Genomic DNA, 20,580 nt, shown 5'->3' with positions numbered 1-20,580 from the left:
CTTTTCTGAAACACAGGAACCTGATTAATCACAGACACAAAGCTGTATTGGAGTTATAGGCTCAATTCTTACTTTCCTCTGTGGCCAGCTGGTCAAGGGAGGTGATTCTGCCCCTCTACTCTGCTCTCCCAAGACCCCATCTGGAATACTGCATTCAGCTCTGGAGTCCCCAACACAAGAAGGATATGGAGCTGCTGGAGCAAGTCCAGAGGAGGACCACGAAGATGATCCGAGGGCTAGAGCACCTCTCTTATGAAGACAGGCTGAGAGAGTTGGGGCTGTTCAGCTTGGAGAAGAGAAGGCTCCGGGGTGATCGTATAGCAGCCTTCCAGTACCTAAAGAACCAAGAGAACCAAGAGAACCCCTGTCACTCCAGCCAACGAGTCGGCTTTGTCGGGAGCCCAGCTAAAGTGTATGTACACCAACGCACGCAGCATGGGAAATAAACAGGATGAACTAGAGACGCGTGTACATGAGCAGGGCTACGACCTTATTGGCATCACGGAGACGTGGTGGGACGACTCCTATGACTGGAGTGTCAACATGGAGGGGTATAAGCTTTTTAGAAAGGACAGGAAGGGGAGACGAGGAGGGGGTGTTGCTCTCTATGTCAGCAACCGGCTGGAGTGTGTGGAGCTTCACCTGGAGTCGGAGGAGGAGCTGACAGAGAGCTTATGGGTTAAGATTAGAGGACGGGGACGGATAGGGGATGTTACGGTAGGAGTCTGTTACAGGCCACCTGGCCAGGAGGACAGAGCAGATAAGGCGCTTTATAGCCAGATAGGAGCAGCCTCGCGGTCACAAGCCCTGGTCCTCATGGGGGACTTCAACCACCCTGACATCTGTTGGAGAGACAATACGGCAGGGCACAGGCAGTCCAGGAGGTTCCTGGAATGCGTGGATGACAACTTCCTCCTGCAGGTGATAGAGGAGCCGACAAGGAGGGGTGCCATGCTTGACCTTGTGCTCACCAACAGGGAGGGACTGGTGGGCGATGTGAAACTTAAGGATAGCCTTGGCTGCAGTGACCACGACACAGTGGAGTTCAAGATCCATGGGGCAGCAAGGAAACCATTCAGCAAGCTCTGTACCCTAGACTTCAAGAAGGCGGACTTCGGCCTCTTGAAGCACCTGATGGGCAAAGTGCCGTGGGAGGTGGCCCTGGAGGGACAAGGGGCCCAGGAAAGTTGGTCCACATTCAAGGAGCACCTTCTCCAAGCTCAGCAGAGGTGCATCCCGACGAAGAACAAGTCGGGCAAAAAGACCAGGAGGCCGGCGTGGATGAGCAAGGAGCTCCTGGACCAACTGAAAATAAAGAGGTTAGCCTACAGAGGGTGGAAGCGGAGACAGATAGCCTGGGAGGAATACAGAGAAGCTGTACGAGTGACCAGGGATCAGGTGAGGAAGGCTAAAGCCCTGAAGGAATTGAATTTGGCAAGGGATATAAAAAGCAACAAGAAATGCTTCTATAGGTATGTAGGGGACAAAAGGAAGTCCAAAGAGAATGTAGGCCCCCTCCGGAAGGATACTGGTGCTCTGGTTACCCGGGACATAGAGAAGGCTGAGGTACTCAATGAATTTTTTGCCTCAGTCTTCAATGGTAAAGCCTCTTGTCTTACCACCCAAGCTGTGGAAAGAACTAGCAGGGACTGTGAGGATGAACCACCGCCCACTGTACTTGAAGACCAGGTTCGAGAACATCTGAGGAACTTGAAGGTGCACAAGTCCATGGGACCTGATGAGATCCATCCGCGGGTCCTGAAGGAACTGGCGGATGAAGTTGCCAAGCCACTGGCTATTGTATTCGAGAAGTCGTGGCGGTCTGGCGAGGTCCCCGATGACTGGAAGAGAGGGAACATAACCCCCATTTTTAAAAAGGGGAACAAGGAGGACCCGGGCAACTACAGACCGGTCAGCCTCACCTCTGTGCCTGGCAAGGTCATGGAGCAGATTCTCCTGGGAACCATGCTAAGGCACCTGGAGAGCAAGGAGGTGGTGGGTGACAGCCAACATGGCTTCACCAAAGGCAGATCGTGCCTGACCAACTTGGTGGCCTTTTACGATGGGGTGACAGCATCGGTGGACAAGGGTCGACCAATGGATGTCATCTACCTGGACTTGTGCAAAGCTTTTGACACTGTCCCGCACGACATTCTTCTCTCTAAATTAGAGAGGCATGGGTTTGATGGATGGACCACTCGGTGGATAAGGAATTGGCTCAATGGCCGCACTCAGAGAGTAGTGGTCAACGGCTCAATGTCCAAGTGGAGACCGGTCACAAGTGGCGTCCCTCAGGGGTCCGTGTTGGGCCCGGCCCTCTTCAACATCTTTGTCGGCGATGTGGACAGTGGCATGGAGTGCACCCTCAGCAAGTTCGCCGATGACACCAAGCTGTGTGGTGCCGTCGACACGCTGGAAGGGAGGGATGCCATCCAGAGGGACCTTGACAGGCTGGAGAGGTGGGCCCGTACCAACCTCATGAAGTTTAACCAGGCCAAATGCAAGGTCCTACATCTGGGTCGTGGCAATCCCAGGCATAAATACAGACTGGGTGGTGATTGGATCGAGAGCAGCCCTGAGGAGAAGGACTTGGGAGTACTGGTGGACGAGAAGCTCAATATGAGCCGGCAATGTGCTCTTGCGGCCCAGAAGGCCAACCGCGTCCTGGGCTGCATCAAGAGGAGCGTGGCCAGCAGGTCGAGGGAGGTGATTCTCCCCCTCTACTCTGCCCTCGTGAGACCTCACTTGGAGTACTGCGTCCAGTTCTGGAGTCCCCAACATAAGAAGGACATGGACCAGTTGGAGAGGGTCCAGAGGAGGGCCACGAAGATGATAAGAGGGCTGGAGCACCTTTCCTATGAGGACAGGCTGAAAGAGTTGGGGCTGTTCAGCCTGGAGAAGAGGAGGCTCCGGGGTGACCTTATAGCGGTCTTCCAGTACCTCAAGGGGGCCTACAGGAAAGATGGGGAGAGGCTGTTCAGGAGGGCCAGTTATGATAGGACAAGGGGTAATGGTTTTAAAATAGAGGGAGGTAGGTTCAGGTTGGATATTAGGAAAAAATTTTTTACTATGAGAGTGGTAGAACACTGGAACAGGTTGCCCAGAGAGGTGGTGGATGCTCCATCCCTGGAGACGTTCAAGGCCAGGTTGGACAAGGCCCTGAGCAACCTGATCTAGTAGGAGATATCCCTGTTCCTTGCAGGGGGGTTGGACTAGATGACCTTTGAAGGTCCCTTCCAGCCCTAACCATTCTATGATTCTATGATTCTATGAAAGGTGGCCTACAGGAAAGCTGGAGAGGGACTTTTTACAAGGGCGTGTAGTGATAGGACAAGGGGCAATGGATTTCAACTGAAAGAGGGTAGATTTAGATTAGATATAAGGAAGAAATTTTTCACTCTGAGGGTGGTGAGGCACTGGAACAGGTTGCCCAGAGAAGTTGTAGATGCCCCATCCCTGGAAGTGTTCAAGGCCAGGTTGGATGAGGCTTTGAGCAACCTGGTGTAGTGGAGGATTTCTCTGCCCATGGCAGGGGGGTTGGAACTATATGATCTTTGAGGTCCCTTCCAACCAAAACCATTCTATGATTCTATGATTTATCAGCTGTCTTCCTACTCAGGCACTTGATTTAATTCACAGTGTACAATTCCAGAAAACATAGGATTTTTATGAATATATGTGCATGATGAATCTCATTTGAAAAGTTTTGCTGCAACCAGCTGCACTGAACTAGCTGAGCAGAAAACTTTGAACATCCAAGGCCAGAAAACTGCTGAAATTTTGCATAATGTATTTTTAAGGTTTCAAACTGTGAAGGTACAAAAGAAACTGATACCTAAAATTAAAATCAGTTTGACTTGAAACCTCTCGAAGTGAATGTATGAGCACTGCCTGGCAGACTCATTACACTTCTTCTAATTGCAGCAGCTACTATTAACATGACTTACTTTCTTGCCCTTTTCTTTTACGTGGTACGTTCTCTTCTGCCTGGTGTATCAAGCAAAGCCATCTTCCATTTAAGGGCAACAAATAGTAACAGTTGGCCAATACTTGGACTGCTATCGGCAAAGATGGCAATCCACTGTGCAAGGATCAGGGTACTACAGAGCTGGAGCTGTTGGAGAGCCTCTGCATCCCAATGTCCAAGTACAACTGCTGTAGGTGGGCCTCAAAAAACGCAAGAAAGCTGCCTGTGGGGGCCGGGGGCCTGGCAGTAGCTGTTAAAATCAGACCAAATCTCTACTCCCCAAGGCAAACAGCAAAACAGTGAAACCGCCAAGGAGGACTCATTCCTGCTCAGTTCATGACCTCTGAAAAAAAAGCAACAGATTCCATTTCTCCTTTCAAATTAAACATGTACTCTTTATTGCCAAGGAATATGTTTTAATAATCTGTGGTGTTCAAGGTTTGATAAACATCAGAAATCTCTTTGCTGCTGTTACACGATACCTGACATACATTTCCCCCCCCACTCATAGCTTTGCATTTTCATGCCAACGTTACATAAAACATACTGGACTACTTTAATGTACAGGTTGGGGTTTCCTTGCAAATACTTCTAAAAGAAGCTGTTCAAGTCCAAAAAACACTGTTTTTTTTTTAATTGGCTTTTTGTACTGAATGAAGTTCCAGCACATTCCAGTTGAAAAACCTACATTATTGTTTTTACTTCCAGTAAAAAAATAAATAGAACACTTTCATATTTAGATGTCTAGAATGATTTCAGTGAGGAAAAGGAAGGGAAAGAAAATCAATAATTTTCAATTTGCTGCAAGTGCATTTTACAGGTAACCAAAATATCTGTGCAAAAAGATGCTAAGTAAATCAGTGCCCAGTCTTAACTTAGACCATATATTGTGTAACTGCCTAAATTACTAAATACCACAACACTCAATCCATGTATCTGGTGTTTCTCAGATTTGAAAACATACATTTGGTGTCTGGGTAGCATGGCCATAACTGTCAGTCATTTTGAATATCTCCAGTTTGGGATTATTTTATGGTAAATATTCAAGGCAAGATGAGCTACCCAATAGTTTGGCAGTGATTTCTTTTCCATCCCTTCTCAACCATCAGGAAAGCATACTCCAGGTATCATTCAAGAACTGGCACAATTATTCATGAAGCTGTGGTAGCTGCAAACTCAGATGGCCTATGCAGAATAGCCAACTTAAATTACTACTGTTGATTAAGTCTATAGAGGTCGTGCAAAAATGCCTTTGAAGGTCTATTTGGAAAGCACGATTCATGGATTATGTCTGGATGCTGTAATTGTTTACAGTTGTGAAGACTAAGCTTTTGGGAGAGATAAAAAGTAGTACAATAATATACTGTATTTAAGAAGCAGAATTTCCTAAAGTTTATGGGCATAAAATCAACGATTAAAACAAGAAGGAAAGAAAGAAACTCTCTAATATAGGGTATTCCCATTGCAAGGCTTTCTCCCAGCTCTTTTCACAATGTCTTGGTTGTGGTTCCTCTGGGCAGCAGAGCATAAGATAGAAAAGGGATCTCTCCTCTTACAAGACAGATATTCCTGTTCCTCTGTTTACCGTCAACACACTAGAGGTGTATTTGAGACATATTTCTGCTACATCCTCTCTACCCTAGGAACGCACAAAGCAATATGGGTAAGAAGATGAATCCATGCTTCACACCAAGTCTTAGGAACTGGAACTAAGGTGGGGAAATCAGAGAAATAGCTTGTCATAGTTGTTGGCAGAGGGGAAAGAAAGGGGAAACAAACCAGCTATCACTGAGAATTTATTCCTAAAATTTCAGTTTATACCCTACCTTCTGTCCTAACCAGACTCAAGCTCACCTTTTGTTTGTAGAGGAAAACAGCCAAACAGTGCTTATAATTCAGCTTGCCTGGGTATAACCAGTGGCTCCTGCTCAGAACAGTCACAAATAAGGCTAGCAGAGATGTTCATACACTCTCAAACAATGAGCTTCCAACTTCTTACTTGCTACTTCTGAAAACTTTTGCAATTTATAGCCACGTTATACAGATCAAGGTAAAATTAGCTGATGAGAGTGTATAAAGGAAAAGTGTAAACTTAAAGCAAATACTATTTTTTTGTTTCCTCAACAAAGAGATTCTGAGTTCAGTTGGTTGATCAGAGAGGTGTATCTAGACAGCAGAACCAGTAGAGTCCAGCAAGATTATTAGGCCAGGCTTCACGGGCCATGAAAGCAGCTGTACTAGTTCCAGAGCCAACAAGAAGCCGCCAGCCATTTAGCTGATTTAAAGCACTGCAGAGCCCCAGTTCCCAGCCAGCTCACATGTCTCCAAACCACTCCAGCAGGCGCAGATTTCTGGAGAACGCAAACGTTACACATGGCTACGAAAATGAGCTAAAGGCCAGTGGGACTTATTGGCTTTGGCAAGCACCTCTACACTGCCCTTCCTAGTGACTGGGGAATATTCACCAGACACCGTACTGCCTTGCTTGAATGCATGGATCCAGCTGAGGCTCAGCACTGTGCTGAAGCTAAACAGGCCTTAAATCTGGAGACCCTACTAAAGTCTAACCTGGGGTTTACAAGGTCAACAGATGTAGCCCCATCCAAACACAGGGGCTACAGAGCTATGCGACCACCTTAGGTGATGCGGGAATGCTGCCCAAACTGCAGCACAGGGAGCCCAGCCACCCAGGAAGTACCAGGCGCTGGGCATAGGTGCTCTCTGTACCCGTGCGCATACGTGCCAGCCAGCCCAGAGCTGTGTGGGGCCTTCAGCGTGCCACGTGCTCTGTATATGACAGTAGAGAGCCTGGAGAGTCAGCTGGCACATGAGCAGCACCCGCTTTCTGGGGCTTTTTGGCTACCTGGAAATCCCTAAATGTGCTATGCTGCACTGCTAAGCTGATCTCATGCTTTTGGGCCACTTGTGCCCAAACGGGAAAGGCACTGACGTCGAGCAGCTCTCCTGCAAGACCTGTCCCATGGCTGTGCAGAGCTGGGGTGACAGATGCTGCTGCCAAACCCAAGCAGGCTATTCAGCACATTGCCCACACCCACAACAGAGAGGTTATCCAGGGTTTTCCATTCTCTGGCATATCCCAAACTCCACCTTCTATTATCCTGAATAGAGCAGTTGACTGGTTTTCCTCTTATTTACTTCCCATCCACTTCCTAACCTTCATCTGGCACTTTTATTCCTCCAACTTGTAAAGTTATAAAGGACAAGAATACTTGTACACTGTTATACAAAGAGAATAAATCATACTGGAAGCTGTGATGGAGAATACTGACCACAATCTTTCAAGTTCTTGGTCTGCAGTTTGCAAACTATCTTGCAATAGTTTGCATGCAGGCTTAGGTGCTGGGTTTCTAATATTGCTCATCAGATTTCAGCCAACAAAAATAGAATAAGCAAGGTGAACTACTCTCAGGAAGATAAGCTATCTGCAAGAATTTTTGATGCAAGTACTACAAGAACACCAAGAACTCACAGTTCTTTGAAAAATATGTAAAAATCTGGAATTCAAGGAGTTTCAGTTCTCTAAGATCATATTTTAGAAAGTAAATTTTAATCAGAATTGGGTGGCTCAAGAGATTGGGTAATAGTATTTAAAAAAGCAAGTGATTAATCTCTGATCAACCAGAGGGTAAGGACTAAAGAGCATTTAAGGTCTCAAACACCCCTGGGAACTAGCCAACTTAGTCTAATACTGTGGGTGCTGACTCTAGGCAGATTTTGGATTTTGTATTTTCTCACGCATAGTCCTCATGCTTATTAGTAGCCTCCTCTGAATTTCACTAGAACTACTCCATTATCTTCCCCAAATTGTGCGTTACAGTTATGCCTATGAAGAGCCAACGGCAGTTAGAACCCAGGCTGACTGATAGCACTGTGCTGACAAATAACTTGTTTCTCTCTTTCCTTTCTAACTGCATCTATATGTTGTTTCTTTATTACAAATTTCTGAAGGGAGAGACTTCAGATGCCATATACCATCTAGCATAAAAGGGATGAGGAGACTCATATCAGTAAGCTTGATACTTACTTTGCAGGAAAACAGATTTTGATCACTGCTGACTGTATCATTTGAAGACCTGAGATGCTCAGAAATTGAGGCCAGGCGTATCTGAAGATACAGCTCCTAATCTCCCTTCAAACTAATCATAATATTGGATTGACTTTTGCTCTTTTGGTTGTTTTAGACAGAATGAAAGAACAAGTAACAACTGGTGTAATATTGCTGAAGATAAAGTATTGCCCATTCTAATCTAATTCTGCTAATACCTTGCTTACTCAAATTTTTGTTTGACTGCCACAATTCTCTGAGAGGATATAGTTATCTTGCTTCTTCCCTATCTAAAATTCTAGTTCACTGACATACCAGACTCCACCCAGCCACTATCCAACACTGCAAAAATAAAACACAGACATGTGTTTTAAGGGAAGAGGGAAGATCAAGCTAGCCTGGCTCTGTTTCTCAAAAAAACCCAGAACAAGACAAAACCCAGCCTCCTATAGCAAACTTTACGTCATGTGTCATTTTTACACGTCTGTTACTAAACACTAACTTTAGCAATGAATTTTATGGGTCCCTTTGGTGCACCACATTTAGTTACTTATTTACGTCTCTTTGCCTCTTTATAGGTTTTTATAAAGCTCTGACAATGCTCTCTGGGGATGGTTTCATCCAATTTATGAGTTTGCAACTAGTTTTGCCAACGATTGATGCAATTCCTGCATTTGCTTTATGATATATCAGAATATACAGTATCCAATACATACTATCAAGTCCATAGTAGTTGTTGGTGGCTTGTTGTTTGGGTTTTGGGTTTTTTTTTTCAAATTTGCTTTATTTTCTTCAAAAATAAACAGCGCAGCAAAACAGCTGTCTGTGTCAGATGTATGCGGCACACTCAGGACATTTTGAGTTACACTTTCCACGTAGTTACTACGCAGTTGTTATGGTTTACGAAGCAACTACTGCCTGACCTCTTCAGGGGTAACAGGAGAAACTTAATGAAAGAAAACATCCGAGAATTGTACAAAAAGAAAGGTTGTTTTTTTCTACTTCTGCATATGTCAAGTAAAAACTGTATAAATTATTTTTTTAGATCAGAAGTTGAGAGATTTTATTAGCTTGTGCTACTGACCTGTGCAGACAGTTTTCTGGCACAATTTTCAAGACTTGTTTACAGTATCACCTCAGTTACCCAGAACTTCTTGTTATCCCAACAAGGGTCAAACTCCTGACATGTATTAATTACACTGAAAATTGCCCTGGATTACTTGAAACTTCAAATAACTGAACCTATTCACCGTCCTCCCTTTTAAATAACAGAGGACATACTGTATAGTGGTGCTAATACTTCATCGCTGATCCCTGTAACTCCAGAAATTAATACGTAAACGTCACACTTCTTATCTAGCAGGTCTGTCAGCTCTGGACTGAAAACCAGGCTTGAGGCGGAGAGCGTTTATAGCACAGTCCTACTCACTGCTGTGAGCTGCATGGCAGGAGGAGACAGGAAGGACAGGAAGGTTAAAACCAAAAACCACCGACCAGCATTCCTGATCCACGCACTGCTGACCAAGGAAGCAGAGCTGCTTCACAGTTCAGCCCTCCCCAGTTGGCAAAATGACCTTGAATCCCCCCATAGTCAGTCAAAGATTTGCTGGTGCCTGCACAGTTAAGTATACATCTCGCTGACACTTGAGCTTTTACAGTTGTGGCTACTGGGCTCTGCCTCCTCATGCCCATCACCATGCAATCAGGCCTGCAGCTTCTCTCTGAAGGCACTCACCAAGTAGCTTCATAGGAAGCTCTACGACTGCATGATCAGAGCTTGAATGTGAAGATGAGGATGCAAAGACCTACTGGCAACTCATGCATTCAGCCAATGCCAGGCATTAGCTCTAAGATCCCTAATGCTGTTGCTAGGCAGGAGTCGTAAAGTTAGGATAGGTTTTGGAAAAAATAGCAAGCCTTCTTCCAATGAAACTAGAAACGGTATTCAAAGGACAACAGCGATGAGGCACCTTTCGTTAAGAGAAGGTATTAGAAATATCCAGGAACGCTTGGAAACACCCATGGGATTTGTTGGCTGTGCTGCCAAGCTACACAGCACCCAACCAACCCAACAGTTATAAAAGGCAAGAAGCAAGAGCACCAGCAGCCCGGGCTATCAGTTTAAGCCCTGAAGGTTGTTGCCCCACAACAGGTGCAAGGGTGAGATTCACATCTGGCACTCAGTCCAATGTGCCTCCCAGCACATGGGTATGACTTTGCAACACATCGAGTCAAGTAACATCTCTATAGTTGTTGCAGTAAAAGGAGAGTAAATAACAGTAATGCTACCACTAAAAAGGAAAAGAAAGGGAAAGGGGGGAAAAAGCATAGTGTTTACTATTGGTCTTATGGGGAAACACAAGCTTGATTCCAAATTGTGCATGAGAACTAGTACAATTCAAAGAGAAAGGCCAACGTGGTGAAGGAGAGTACAGAATGGACTGAAAAAAGCCGAGTTGAACTCAGTACACACTTGGATGCATGCACATATTTAGCAAGTTCAATACTCGCTCCTTACTGAAAAGCCTGAAAAGGGAACTCCCTTTCACACACCGTGCAGCAATAAATCAGCGCGCACTATTGCCCCAAACAGAAACAGACATTCGCCATCTAAGTAACGGTGCTCCCTGCATGAAGATGAGGAGGCAGAAGAAAAGAGGTGGCAGTAGTGAGGACTTTAACAGAAGGACACCACTTCAAATAGCTGAGGATTGTCTCTGTACTGCAATAGTAATTTTCTAGACTGTTAGTTATATTGCTTGTCCAGAAATAAATGTGTAATTCTCCTACTAAGCTGTAGGACAGATTTCCACATAGTATCACAAGGCTATTCAGCTTTCGAAAGGTTAATGGCTTTGAAGTCCCTCAGTCAGATAGTTCAGCCTACCACCGTATTTTTGCACAAGCAATTAACTAAAGCTGCTTCCTCTGCAGCATTAATTTTAACAGGTTTACAATAGTATCGTTAGACCTCTGGACATTCAGGAGGAAGCACATTACAATTGGAAAGTATCGTGCCAAGCAGGAAGTGAGTGGCTTTAATCCAGGAGCACTGAGGAATGCAGAAGGCAAGGAGACTTCAGTGTCAGATATTTCAGACTCGATGAACTCTTGACCACAACACCAGACTGCAGAATTTTACTGGGCTTTTAAACCAAAAGAAATCACGGCGCATCGATCTTTAAGGCACTAGCCTTCCACTAGTTCGCCTTTTTGCTTGTTTGCTCTAAGCCAGGGAAACAACTGCCATGTGATCTTTGGAGCAAGACACGTTCCATCATCTGCATTCAACACGTACGCTCCTGCTAGCAACATGCACATCATCTGACAGAAATCCACTTACAGTGCCCGGAAAAGTTTTCAGCATAGAAACAGTACGAACAGTTGCTAGCAGACGTAAACTGCAACAGACTTCACCGAGTTGATTCGCAGCCAGGAAGGGGATTAGAGACAGCATTCTTTGCCACCATCTTCAGCCTGAGGGCCGGGGTCACAGCAGACCATGGCTAACTCACACTTGTCCCCGTTTCACAAGAGGAGGAGGTAAGAGGAAGCTTGAGCCTCCCTGGCCCATTTTGAGGTGGCAGATCTGTCCGTCTGACCACACTTTTGTTCCCGCTCACCTCCCAGGGACCGATCAGGTTCAGAGCTCTTTGGAAGGTACCCTCCCCTTTCACATCTCCATTGCTACTGTTATCTGGTTATCAACGTTCTCCAGACCGCGTCAGGTGGATTTAATGGGCAGCAGCACCCACTTCTCGGATGCTGTGACAACGCAGCGTAGCAGCAAATACAGCAAATATTCTTACTCTGGTCAACCCTGTTTACACTCACGTTAGCTCTCGCTGTCAAATAAATACTGGCATCTTGCTGTTCCCTGCAGCAGAAGCTACATGTCACTGAAAAAGACAGTTGAGGATCAGAGATGGTATTTATAGCGCAGACCTACAGACTCCAACCTGTGAGAGGCTTTCCAGAATTAGGGAGTGAGAGTACTGCTAAGTATAGTTTTATACACAGACAACCTTTAAACTGGGGATTTCAGGATGAGACTTTCCCAGGTCCCTGTGTCCTTTGATTTTGGCCAATAACTTAAGGATTGCATCTAAGTTTAAACTCCCTAGCTGCACCTTTACAAGTACTATAAACTGATCGGATGACGCCACCTTCCCCCAACATGGTCAGCCTGTTCCTTCCCTCCTGCCCGCATTCCTGCTCCTGCCGTTCATCTGTAAGATGAAGGAGAAGAGTATTTTTCAGCTGGATCAGTTGCCCACTCCAGCTGGTGGGCTAATGCTGGCACAGCAGAAGGTGTAGGAAAGCCAAATTTAGAACGACTGAAAGCAACCACAGCCTCAGGTCTAGTTTTTCTTGTTAAGGACAAAAGCAGAAAATACAGCTGATACTTCTTTCAGCCTCAAGACATGGATATTCATAGCTCACCACGCATGGTCACATGCCACACCAGCTCAGCGCTTCTTTTTATATCCTTCTTGCAAGACTAATCAATTCTGCAACAGAAGTCACCCGAAGATTGCAAGTGCCTGGATAAAACTCCAGCAGTACCACACTCATCACAGGGCATGGGCAACATATTCACAGACTCAGGGCATCCAACTCTTCCACTGAAAACAGTACATGCCTCCACAGCATGTGGCATTTGCCCAACTATTAAGAGAAGTCATAAGCTTCAACAGCAGGTTTTGCCCTGAAGAGTTTAAGTCATTATGCTCAGGAAGCCTTTCGTTTCTAAGACAACAGCTCAAGGAGAGCACTGGATTCTTCACTTCGTTTAGTGTAGCCCAAAGCTACATAGTGAACGAGGTTTTGTTTGTGAAACTATCTTTTTTTTGATACTTACAGATACTTAAGAGATTGTTCTTCAAAAGCTTCCCACTTCTGAAATACTCCCTTAACTAAAGTCAGTAAATCCATGTAATGCAAGTCATGGCTGAACTTGCAGAAGGACACTTTAGGATCTGAAAGTGAATCTAAAAAAATTAAACCAGTGGGCAACCTGCATTTTCCATGGGTACAAAATGAGCTCCTCCTGGAAGCCAGCTGCCCTCCCCAACCAGAGGAAAGACTGTCATTTATAGCAAAGGTTAACGCCACGATAAGGGCAAGTTCACATTTCAGCTGCCTAGCATTAGGGCTTCAGCAGCAGCAATGCTTTTCTTTTTACCATTTTCAAATGTTATCCCTGGAATCCTTCACTTAATTACACGGCCTATATTGGGGAGGGGGGGGGGGAGAAGGAGAGTAAACAATCATCACACTAAGCCTTTAATTATATAGTTTTACAAATAACATCTTTGTGAAGTCACCTGACAGCCCCAAAACAGGTAGAGTCTTTGCTTTTAATCAAGCACTTCGTTCTAAAGCACGGTAGTTGACTTTCCCTTCTCAAGGCTGGGCAATAAAACTGTCTGTGAAAAAAAAAAAAATTCAAAAAGGAGATCCTCTGCAGTGACCATCTTCTCTTGGTTTTAACACAAAGTTTTAACACGCCTTACCTCTAAATTTGCATATTAACATTTAAAATTATTCAGTATGAATAAAGCTAATTTTAAACCTATTGATTAAAAGCTGTAGTTGAAGACTCAAGTTGGGAGAGCAATCTAAAAGCAGACTGTGAATGACACAGGAATGTGTGTGATATTTTTGTAAGTGTTATTTATTATTTGTATTAACATACTGTCTAGGAGTCCTGGCCACGGAGCAGGACTCATGGGGTGAGGTGTTAGACAAAAACAGACGAGCAGATGATCCTTGCCACAAAGAGCTTACACATATTATTAGCATTTGGCCAAATCAAGCCATGACATTCTCAGCAGCAGAGCTCAGCAGGCTCAGGGCATGGCTTAAGCTGACTGTGAAAAACTGCTGCACCTTTGAATCTTGACCAGTCTAGTTTGGGAACGGGCCCCAACAACATAACAAAGTTTGCATCTGTCCACAGCAGCTATGGTTCACAGCTGTCCTTCACATGCCTCCTACAAACCTTTATACCCATCTTGGCTGGTGCCATCCTGACCCAACAGAGAAACTGTTCTGGGCACTGCAAGTGCTAAATGAGAGACTTCAGCTTACAACAAGGGGAAAATTCTTGGACACTGGCAGAAAGGGACAGTATCCTTAGCATGACGAATAGTGGTCCCAGCCAACAAACAGCTTAGCTTATTGAGTGCACTGTAAGCACTGCAGCCAAGGAAGCATCCAGAAGAAAGGACTTTAAGGCCATCAGGGAGGTTGGTCCGCAGAAGCCCTGGCTGGGGCCAGCAGTGCAGGAAGCACACAGAAACCTGGGAGGGATCAATAACGGCCAATTCAGAAGGCACCAAACAAGGTGTCACTCATTTCAAGTTTCACCTCCAGCCATCATAAATGCAACACTCCAGCTGGTAGCTGAGGACAGGAGGAACCACTCATGGATGTTAAGGACAGCGCATGAGCCAGAGTGGGACGATGAACATGAAGACTACTAGGAGCTGGCTGAACTCACTTCTCTGAGGGTGTGCTTTATAACTAAATGCAGCTCAAATCATCAAAAGCAAATCAATAAGGTGGGGTCATTTACCTCTCTTTGTTTTTGTTGTTAGGTTTTTGGGGGTGTTTGTTTTTTTTTGACAGTTCAGGTCTTTTATTAATTTCCTATTATTTCAGCCTCTCAACTCCATACATCAGGTTAAAGTTCAAACTTGGAAACCTGGGCAACACAAGCTGAACCCAAGTGCAGCAATGGAATGTGTCTCCAGCACATATGCTACTGTCAAGATTGATGATTAGTTTCCAGCATCAAAAGTATGAGAATTTTGGAGCCAAACCCAACACCAGAGCAAGCACATCCATTTTAACCAATAAAACACTAAATGAGAGGCCAGCATTGTGTTTTGCATTTGACTCAAGTTTTTTCTCTAAACAGGAGGACAGCAATGCTTTCTGGACAGCATTTGCATGGTTAATTGGAAGCCATAAAACCCTTCAATCCAATCTAAAAAAACCCATATGAATTGCAATGTAAAGTTTTAGTTTTTATTGGTTTGCATCTCATTTTTTCCCCATCAATGCTGCTTCCTCTGTGATTCCTGTCAAATTTGAACTGATGGCTGTTTTCCTCTTCTCTGATTAACTAACTACAGCATCACTGTAGATTGTTCCACACAGACTCTGTTTACAAACAGCCTGGTTAAGAAACACCTGTTAGTTTACTCTTGTATTGTTCATGAAACCTAGAAATGTTTTTAAGTACAGCGTACAGCTAAATTCACCAGATGGGAATTTTACAAGGTAGCTCTGTCTGGCTCAGATGACACAAAAACAAATCGGAAAATAGAAATGAAAAATTAATTTGAAGGCAGAGTCTAGAAAGCCTGGAGGGCTTAAAAAATAAATAAATAAACAAAAAAAATCAAACACCACAAACATACAAGGACACAATACAAACTTTTTTTTTTAGAGATACTATTGTTCTAGTGAAGAGATTCAATGTATATGACAGTACGTGATAAGCCAAAGCACACAGTGCTGCTCTGAACCACTGGCCAGACCTTAAGTATTGTTTTAGTCAAATATTCAGACATCAGAACTGAAGGCAGGCACTGGAGGTGTAGAGAAGCCCATTACCATTTAGCAAGGAAGATCCACAGAAACCATGGCAGAATGGTTTGCACAGCATCTGCTATGATGTTGACACATCACTTTCCATCAACATTCAAAAACATGCTTTGGGGATATGAGTGCCAAGAACTTACTGTTTTTAGACAGTTAGGAAATTTTGCTTCTGTTTACTTCACATGTACCACAATTTACACAGGAAGACTTTTTTATGGACACAATTGTGCTGGTAATGTCCAGCAGCAAGTAGTAGTACAAAATAAGGAAACAAAAATTATCATGTACTATGAATCTAGATATTAAAATAGGAGCAGGCTCTTTCCAGAAAGTACTACAAAGAATTAAAGAGAGAGTGAGAAATTAGAAGGAAGAATGAGAAGACAATTTTTAAGAGAAAAAAATAATATAGAAACACTGATGTATGAGTGGAAAGAGTGATAAAAATAACACACATCAGTTAAAGTTCCATGTATTTCTCTGTCTTTTCTAATTATTTTTAATCCTATATTTGGGTCTTGTAATTTTATTCAGGTTCATATCCACATAAAGAAAAAAAGATTTCATTTGCTGAACTTGATTAGAAGCACATACTCCTGAAAGCTAATACAATGCTGAAATTTCTTTGGGACATCACATGACATCAAAAAATACTGGAATTTATGCAACAGCACAACACAAGAGCAAATTACCAGCACCAGCAGACAGGTAGCTATTCTTAATAAGGTTCATAGCAAGTTCCCAGAGAACACTTTGCCAAGAGAAACTTCCTAGGAAAATAATCACAGAAAAAAAACCCCTTGTTTTCAAAGGAACAAGCTTGTTTAAACAGCACGTTGCAGTTCTGTTCATCTGGGTGCAATAGCCATGCAACGAGGTGGCTTATGCAGAGCTGTTTTTCCCATTGCTAAATCACAAATGTCACAAAGTTGAGGAGCGTACACAAGCTGAAAACTGGATGCCACAGTAAACAGTTTTATTCAGTAGTGCCGAAACACAAGCCAAGAGACAAGCTAAAGTTCAGCCCTCCAACTTTGTCTTGACTACTTCCTACTATTATATGTGAGACTCTCACATAGCCTCTGAAGTAAGTGTCTGAGCTCCTGTGGGGATTGCTCAAGGAACTGAAGTAATGCTATAAACTCTCCTAAACCCTGTCAAACAAAAGATAAGGCAGAAACCTTTTCTTTTCTCACAGAGTGACATTATTCAGGGACAGGAAGCAGAAATTAGATTTTATTTTCTTTTTTTTAAAGGAAAAAGATAGTCAACATACAGAGGTTAGCATTACAGAGCAAAGCTTATCTACGATGATGCTGGATTTTTATTTTTTTTCCTGTGGAATTCAATATATAATAAGGTATAAAAAATTGCAATTGGTAGAAACTTCAAAAATTAGTTGTGCCCTCTATGAACATCACACAAAATGAAAGAAACCAACAGCAACTCAGTGAAAAAATTGCTGGGTTTGTAAACATCACTTATACATTAATTACATTCATTTAGACTCTAATAATCCATCTTTATAAGACTTCTGCAGCTTCAGATGGTCTTTTAATTAGTAACTCAACCAAAATACTTTCCCAGCCTTGCACAATTAAATACATAAAATGATGCTCCTGGAAAGCTGACAGTCTTAAAAAAAAGAGATGTTCAGTATCGACTTCTGACATGAAAAAATTTTTTCTCGCAACATGCATCTTTCAGCAAAGCTTGTTATTCCTACCTAGGTTTAATATCTTCTTTGGATGTTTTGTGAATTTGCTTTGTGGTGAGAGCATTAGCTTTCTAGATGAATGAATAGTGAACAGGAATGAGAAAGCATTTCATCAAATTTAATACTCACTGTAAGTCTGAATACCAAAATGTTGGTCCTATGTTTTATTTCATTAAAGCAATGTATCATTTCTGCTGTGATAACAGAAACAGTCACCACTTCTAGAGATCAAAGCAAATTACAAACAAGCCTGCCACATATGTACTCTATATGTAACGCTGCATACAATCCACATCCTGACTTAGACTTGCAACTAGACAAAGATCATCTTTTGTGTATTTATATGGCCTGTGCTTAGTATGGTGGTGTGCAGATCCCCCAGTCCTTACTTTAACACTAGAACTAATAAATTTTGCTTACATTATTGGTGTTCTGGTATGCAAAAGGTCTGCAAATGAGCCATTCCCTCTTAAACCACAGGAGTAAGTCACTGGTAAGAATTTCAGAGTAACTACAGATTCATCTCGTTTTAAACACCAGGAAAAGTTTGACGAATTCAATCTGTCAACACTAGACCAGTTATACATAATACTTCACAGCAGTGTTATGAGAAGTCACTCAATCATGAAATATAGGCAAAATTTTTACATCTGATAATACTCCCAGATGAACATCTCAGCATGTCTCCAATACAGGCTTCAAGTTTACTCTTACTTTCCTTCAATAAAGCATACTTCTTTATTTGTCCTTACAATAACACAGGAGAAAAACAGAGTATCATCTGGAGAATTAGACTCAAGTAGACATTTTGTAGAGCTACATAATACATGACTGTTTATGTCTCTGGAGGTTAAAGATGAAACAAAAGGCACTTTGAGTACTTCACAATTACTCATAAGTTTTAGCTCCAGCTCTGTAAAAAAAAAAAACCACACAAACACCTACCTATTGTCTCTACTAATGAACTAAATACTTACTGTATCTGCTATCAGGAATAAATTTTAATGAATTAATTGTTAGAATGATTAAGTTACACTTTTTAAGCAGAAGCAACATCTAGGAGTTCAAAAGCATGTATCTCACACACGGCAGAAAAGGTACCGAAGCCTTCACAGTGTTTCTACGTGTACCAGAGGAAATCACACTCACCAGGGTGAAATAACTGGAAAGAAGTAACTATATACTATGTCAAGCCAACCAAAGCTAAGATAATAAAGAAAAATTGGCAATAAATAAAGGAATGTCCCTCATATGTGGTCAACTAACTAGGAGGTATGACTGCTTCTGGACTATAGTGTCAATATTTTAAATTTTTTTTCAGACACACACAGTACAGGTAAGAGAAAAGAAAAAGATACACGCTGTGCTCAAACATACTTCTGTTGTCTATGCTTTAAAATAATACTCCATGAATACGTGCAACAGACTAGAAGGCTTGATCATTTAAATTCACATGCAATCCTTAAAACAACCACTTACCACTCTTAAGTAAAAATAGCAACGAAAGTCAGTAGGTATGCAACTAGATACCTTCAAAAGCAACGTTTGGATGGCTTGCTTTGTTTGGAGCAATTTATTCACAGAAGAGTACATAAAACCACCCATTGCTAATGTTCAAGAAGCCAGAAGCACCAGTGAACTTTTTTAATAGCCTAATTTATTAGAAAAAAATATTTAGAAAAGTAATTACTAAAGGTAAGTAGAGGACACGGGTACAAAGATTAAAAAAAAGTCACTTTCCAACACAAAAAAGATCTGCTGTATAATTAATAGTCTGAAAACTACTTTTTAGTAATGCTTTTAAGATACACATCTTGCGAGAGATTTATGTCAAGGAATGAGAAAAATACACACACATAATGACTTTTTCCATGTTCCTCCTACTACAACCACCTTACCTTTGGGATTTTACATATGAATAAGAAAAAAAAAAAGTAATTCAATATCACCCCCTTAAAACAGTCATAACAAAAATTGAGTCTTTCCTGAAAGAGATCCAAGGAAAAGAAAACTGCACTACTGGTATCTTTTGCAGCTGTTTATACCAAATATTCCTTTCAAATAGGACTGCATAGAAATAAAACCAGATTGGTTTTAGAGGCAAAAGAAAGGCACAAGGAAACTTTAGAGAAAGCGTAGTGGAGATCACAAATTAAATCTGAAAACTGGGCAGTATTCATGCAGAAATATGCCAATCTACAGGTTGAAGGACCCAGCCTCAAAGACTGTATAATAACATTATAGAACCAATTTAAAAATTAATGTAACATAGTTTCTAATATACTGAAACTTTTTTATGCAGTTTATATGAAGGAATGCTAACCTCAGCTATCAACAAATAGCGTGTTCTGAAACTTGCACAACTAAACTGCAATGTGAGTAGTGCCAGAACAGAAAAGAACCATGTATATAAGTGTATCATTAGCCTAAATCAAGGATAGCCACCTTCCACATGTTCAGAGGCCCTTTTATTCCCAGACACATCTCAAGGTAAAATCAATACAGCCACATTTCTATGTGGCTAATCCTGTTAGACCCAACACCCATTCTACCCCCATACCCTTCTTCCCCAACAGCCAGCACAGGACTGTGTCACCCCTTGAGGTGACCTCCTAAGCACCTGGCGCTCCTGAGAGCTGTCAGCACATCCTCTGTGGTCTTCCTCCCGTATAACAGGTTATGGCCAACTTTTACTCTGCCCTTAAAGTCAATTTAAAACAGTTCCCTAGATAGTCCCGCAAATGAATTTTATCTGCAGGCTGTGGTATTTTGGGGAAAGTGAAAAATGAGACAAAATAGACAAGTACAGTTTTCTTTCCTTCTGAAAAAATGTCTTTCTGTGGTTATAGCTTCCAACGCATACGATCTAGTCTTTCTAAAGCTAGCACCACAACTGGAAAATGATATATAACCAAGAAGATATTATTCCTCTAAAAATATACTCCGCCTCTTGAATACTGCCAACTTCCAAAAAAAAAGACTGGAAGGTCTGAAGGTGACTACACAGAGAGTTCAGATTTCAGAGGGACCCTCTGAGTTTAGTAGGTTAGAAGAGTTCAAATTACAAAAATAATTGCTATCTGGATCACACAGTCATAAAAGCAGCACTGAGAGATTCTTCTCCATTTGATATACTCACCAAACCTGCAATGGGGGTCGGTAGCCTATTGATCTTTTTTACCAATCCTGGCTTTATTGCATTCAGCAACCTGTTAC

General features: G+C 42.6%; 1 protein-coding gene across 2 annotated transcripts in view; it reads right to left on the bottom strand.

Annotated features, from left to right (window-relative positions):
* LIMCH1 (LIM and calponin homology domains 1) overlaps nucleotides 1-20,580 on the bottom strand; it is a 187,776-nt gene that overhangs the window by 86,244 nt on the left and 80,952 nt on the right. For both annotated transcript variants that reach the window (XM_086611392.1, XM_086611391.1), the window contains exon 3: nucleotides 20,504-20,573. In XM_086611392.1, the coding sequence (XP_086467518.1) occupies nucleotides 20,504-20,573 (70 nt within the window). The remainder of the gene's footprint in view (nucleotides 1-20,503; nucleotides 20,574-20,580) is intronic.

Source organism: Tauraco erythrolophus, chromosome 5, assembly GCF_009769465.1.
Source record: "Tauraco erythrolophus isolate bTauEry1 chromosome 5, bTauEry1.pri, whole genome shotgun sequence".
NCBI lineage: Eukaryota > Metazoa > Chordata > Aves > Musophagiformes > Musophagidae > Tauraco > Tauraco erythrolophus.
Note: the sequence above shows the minus strand (reverse complement) of the source record. Positions and strands in the feature narration are given on the sequence as shown.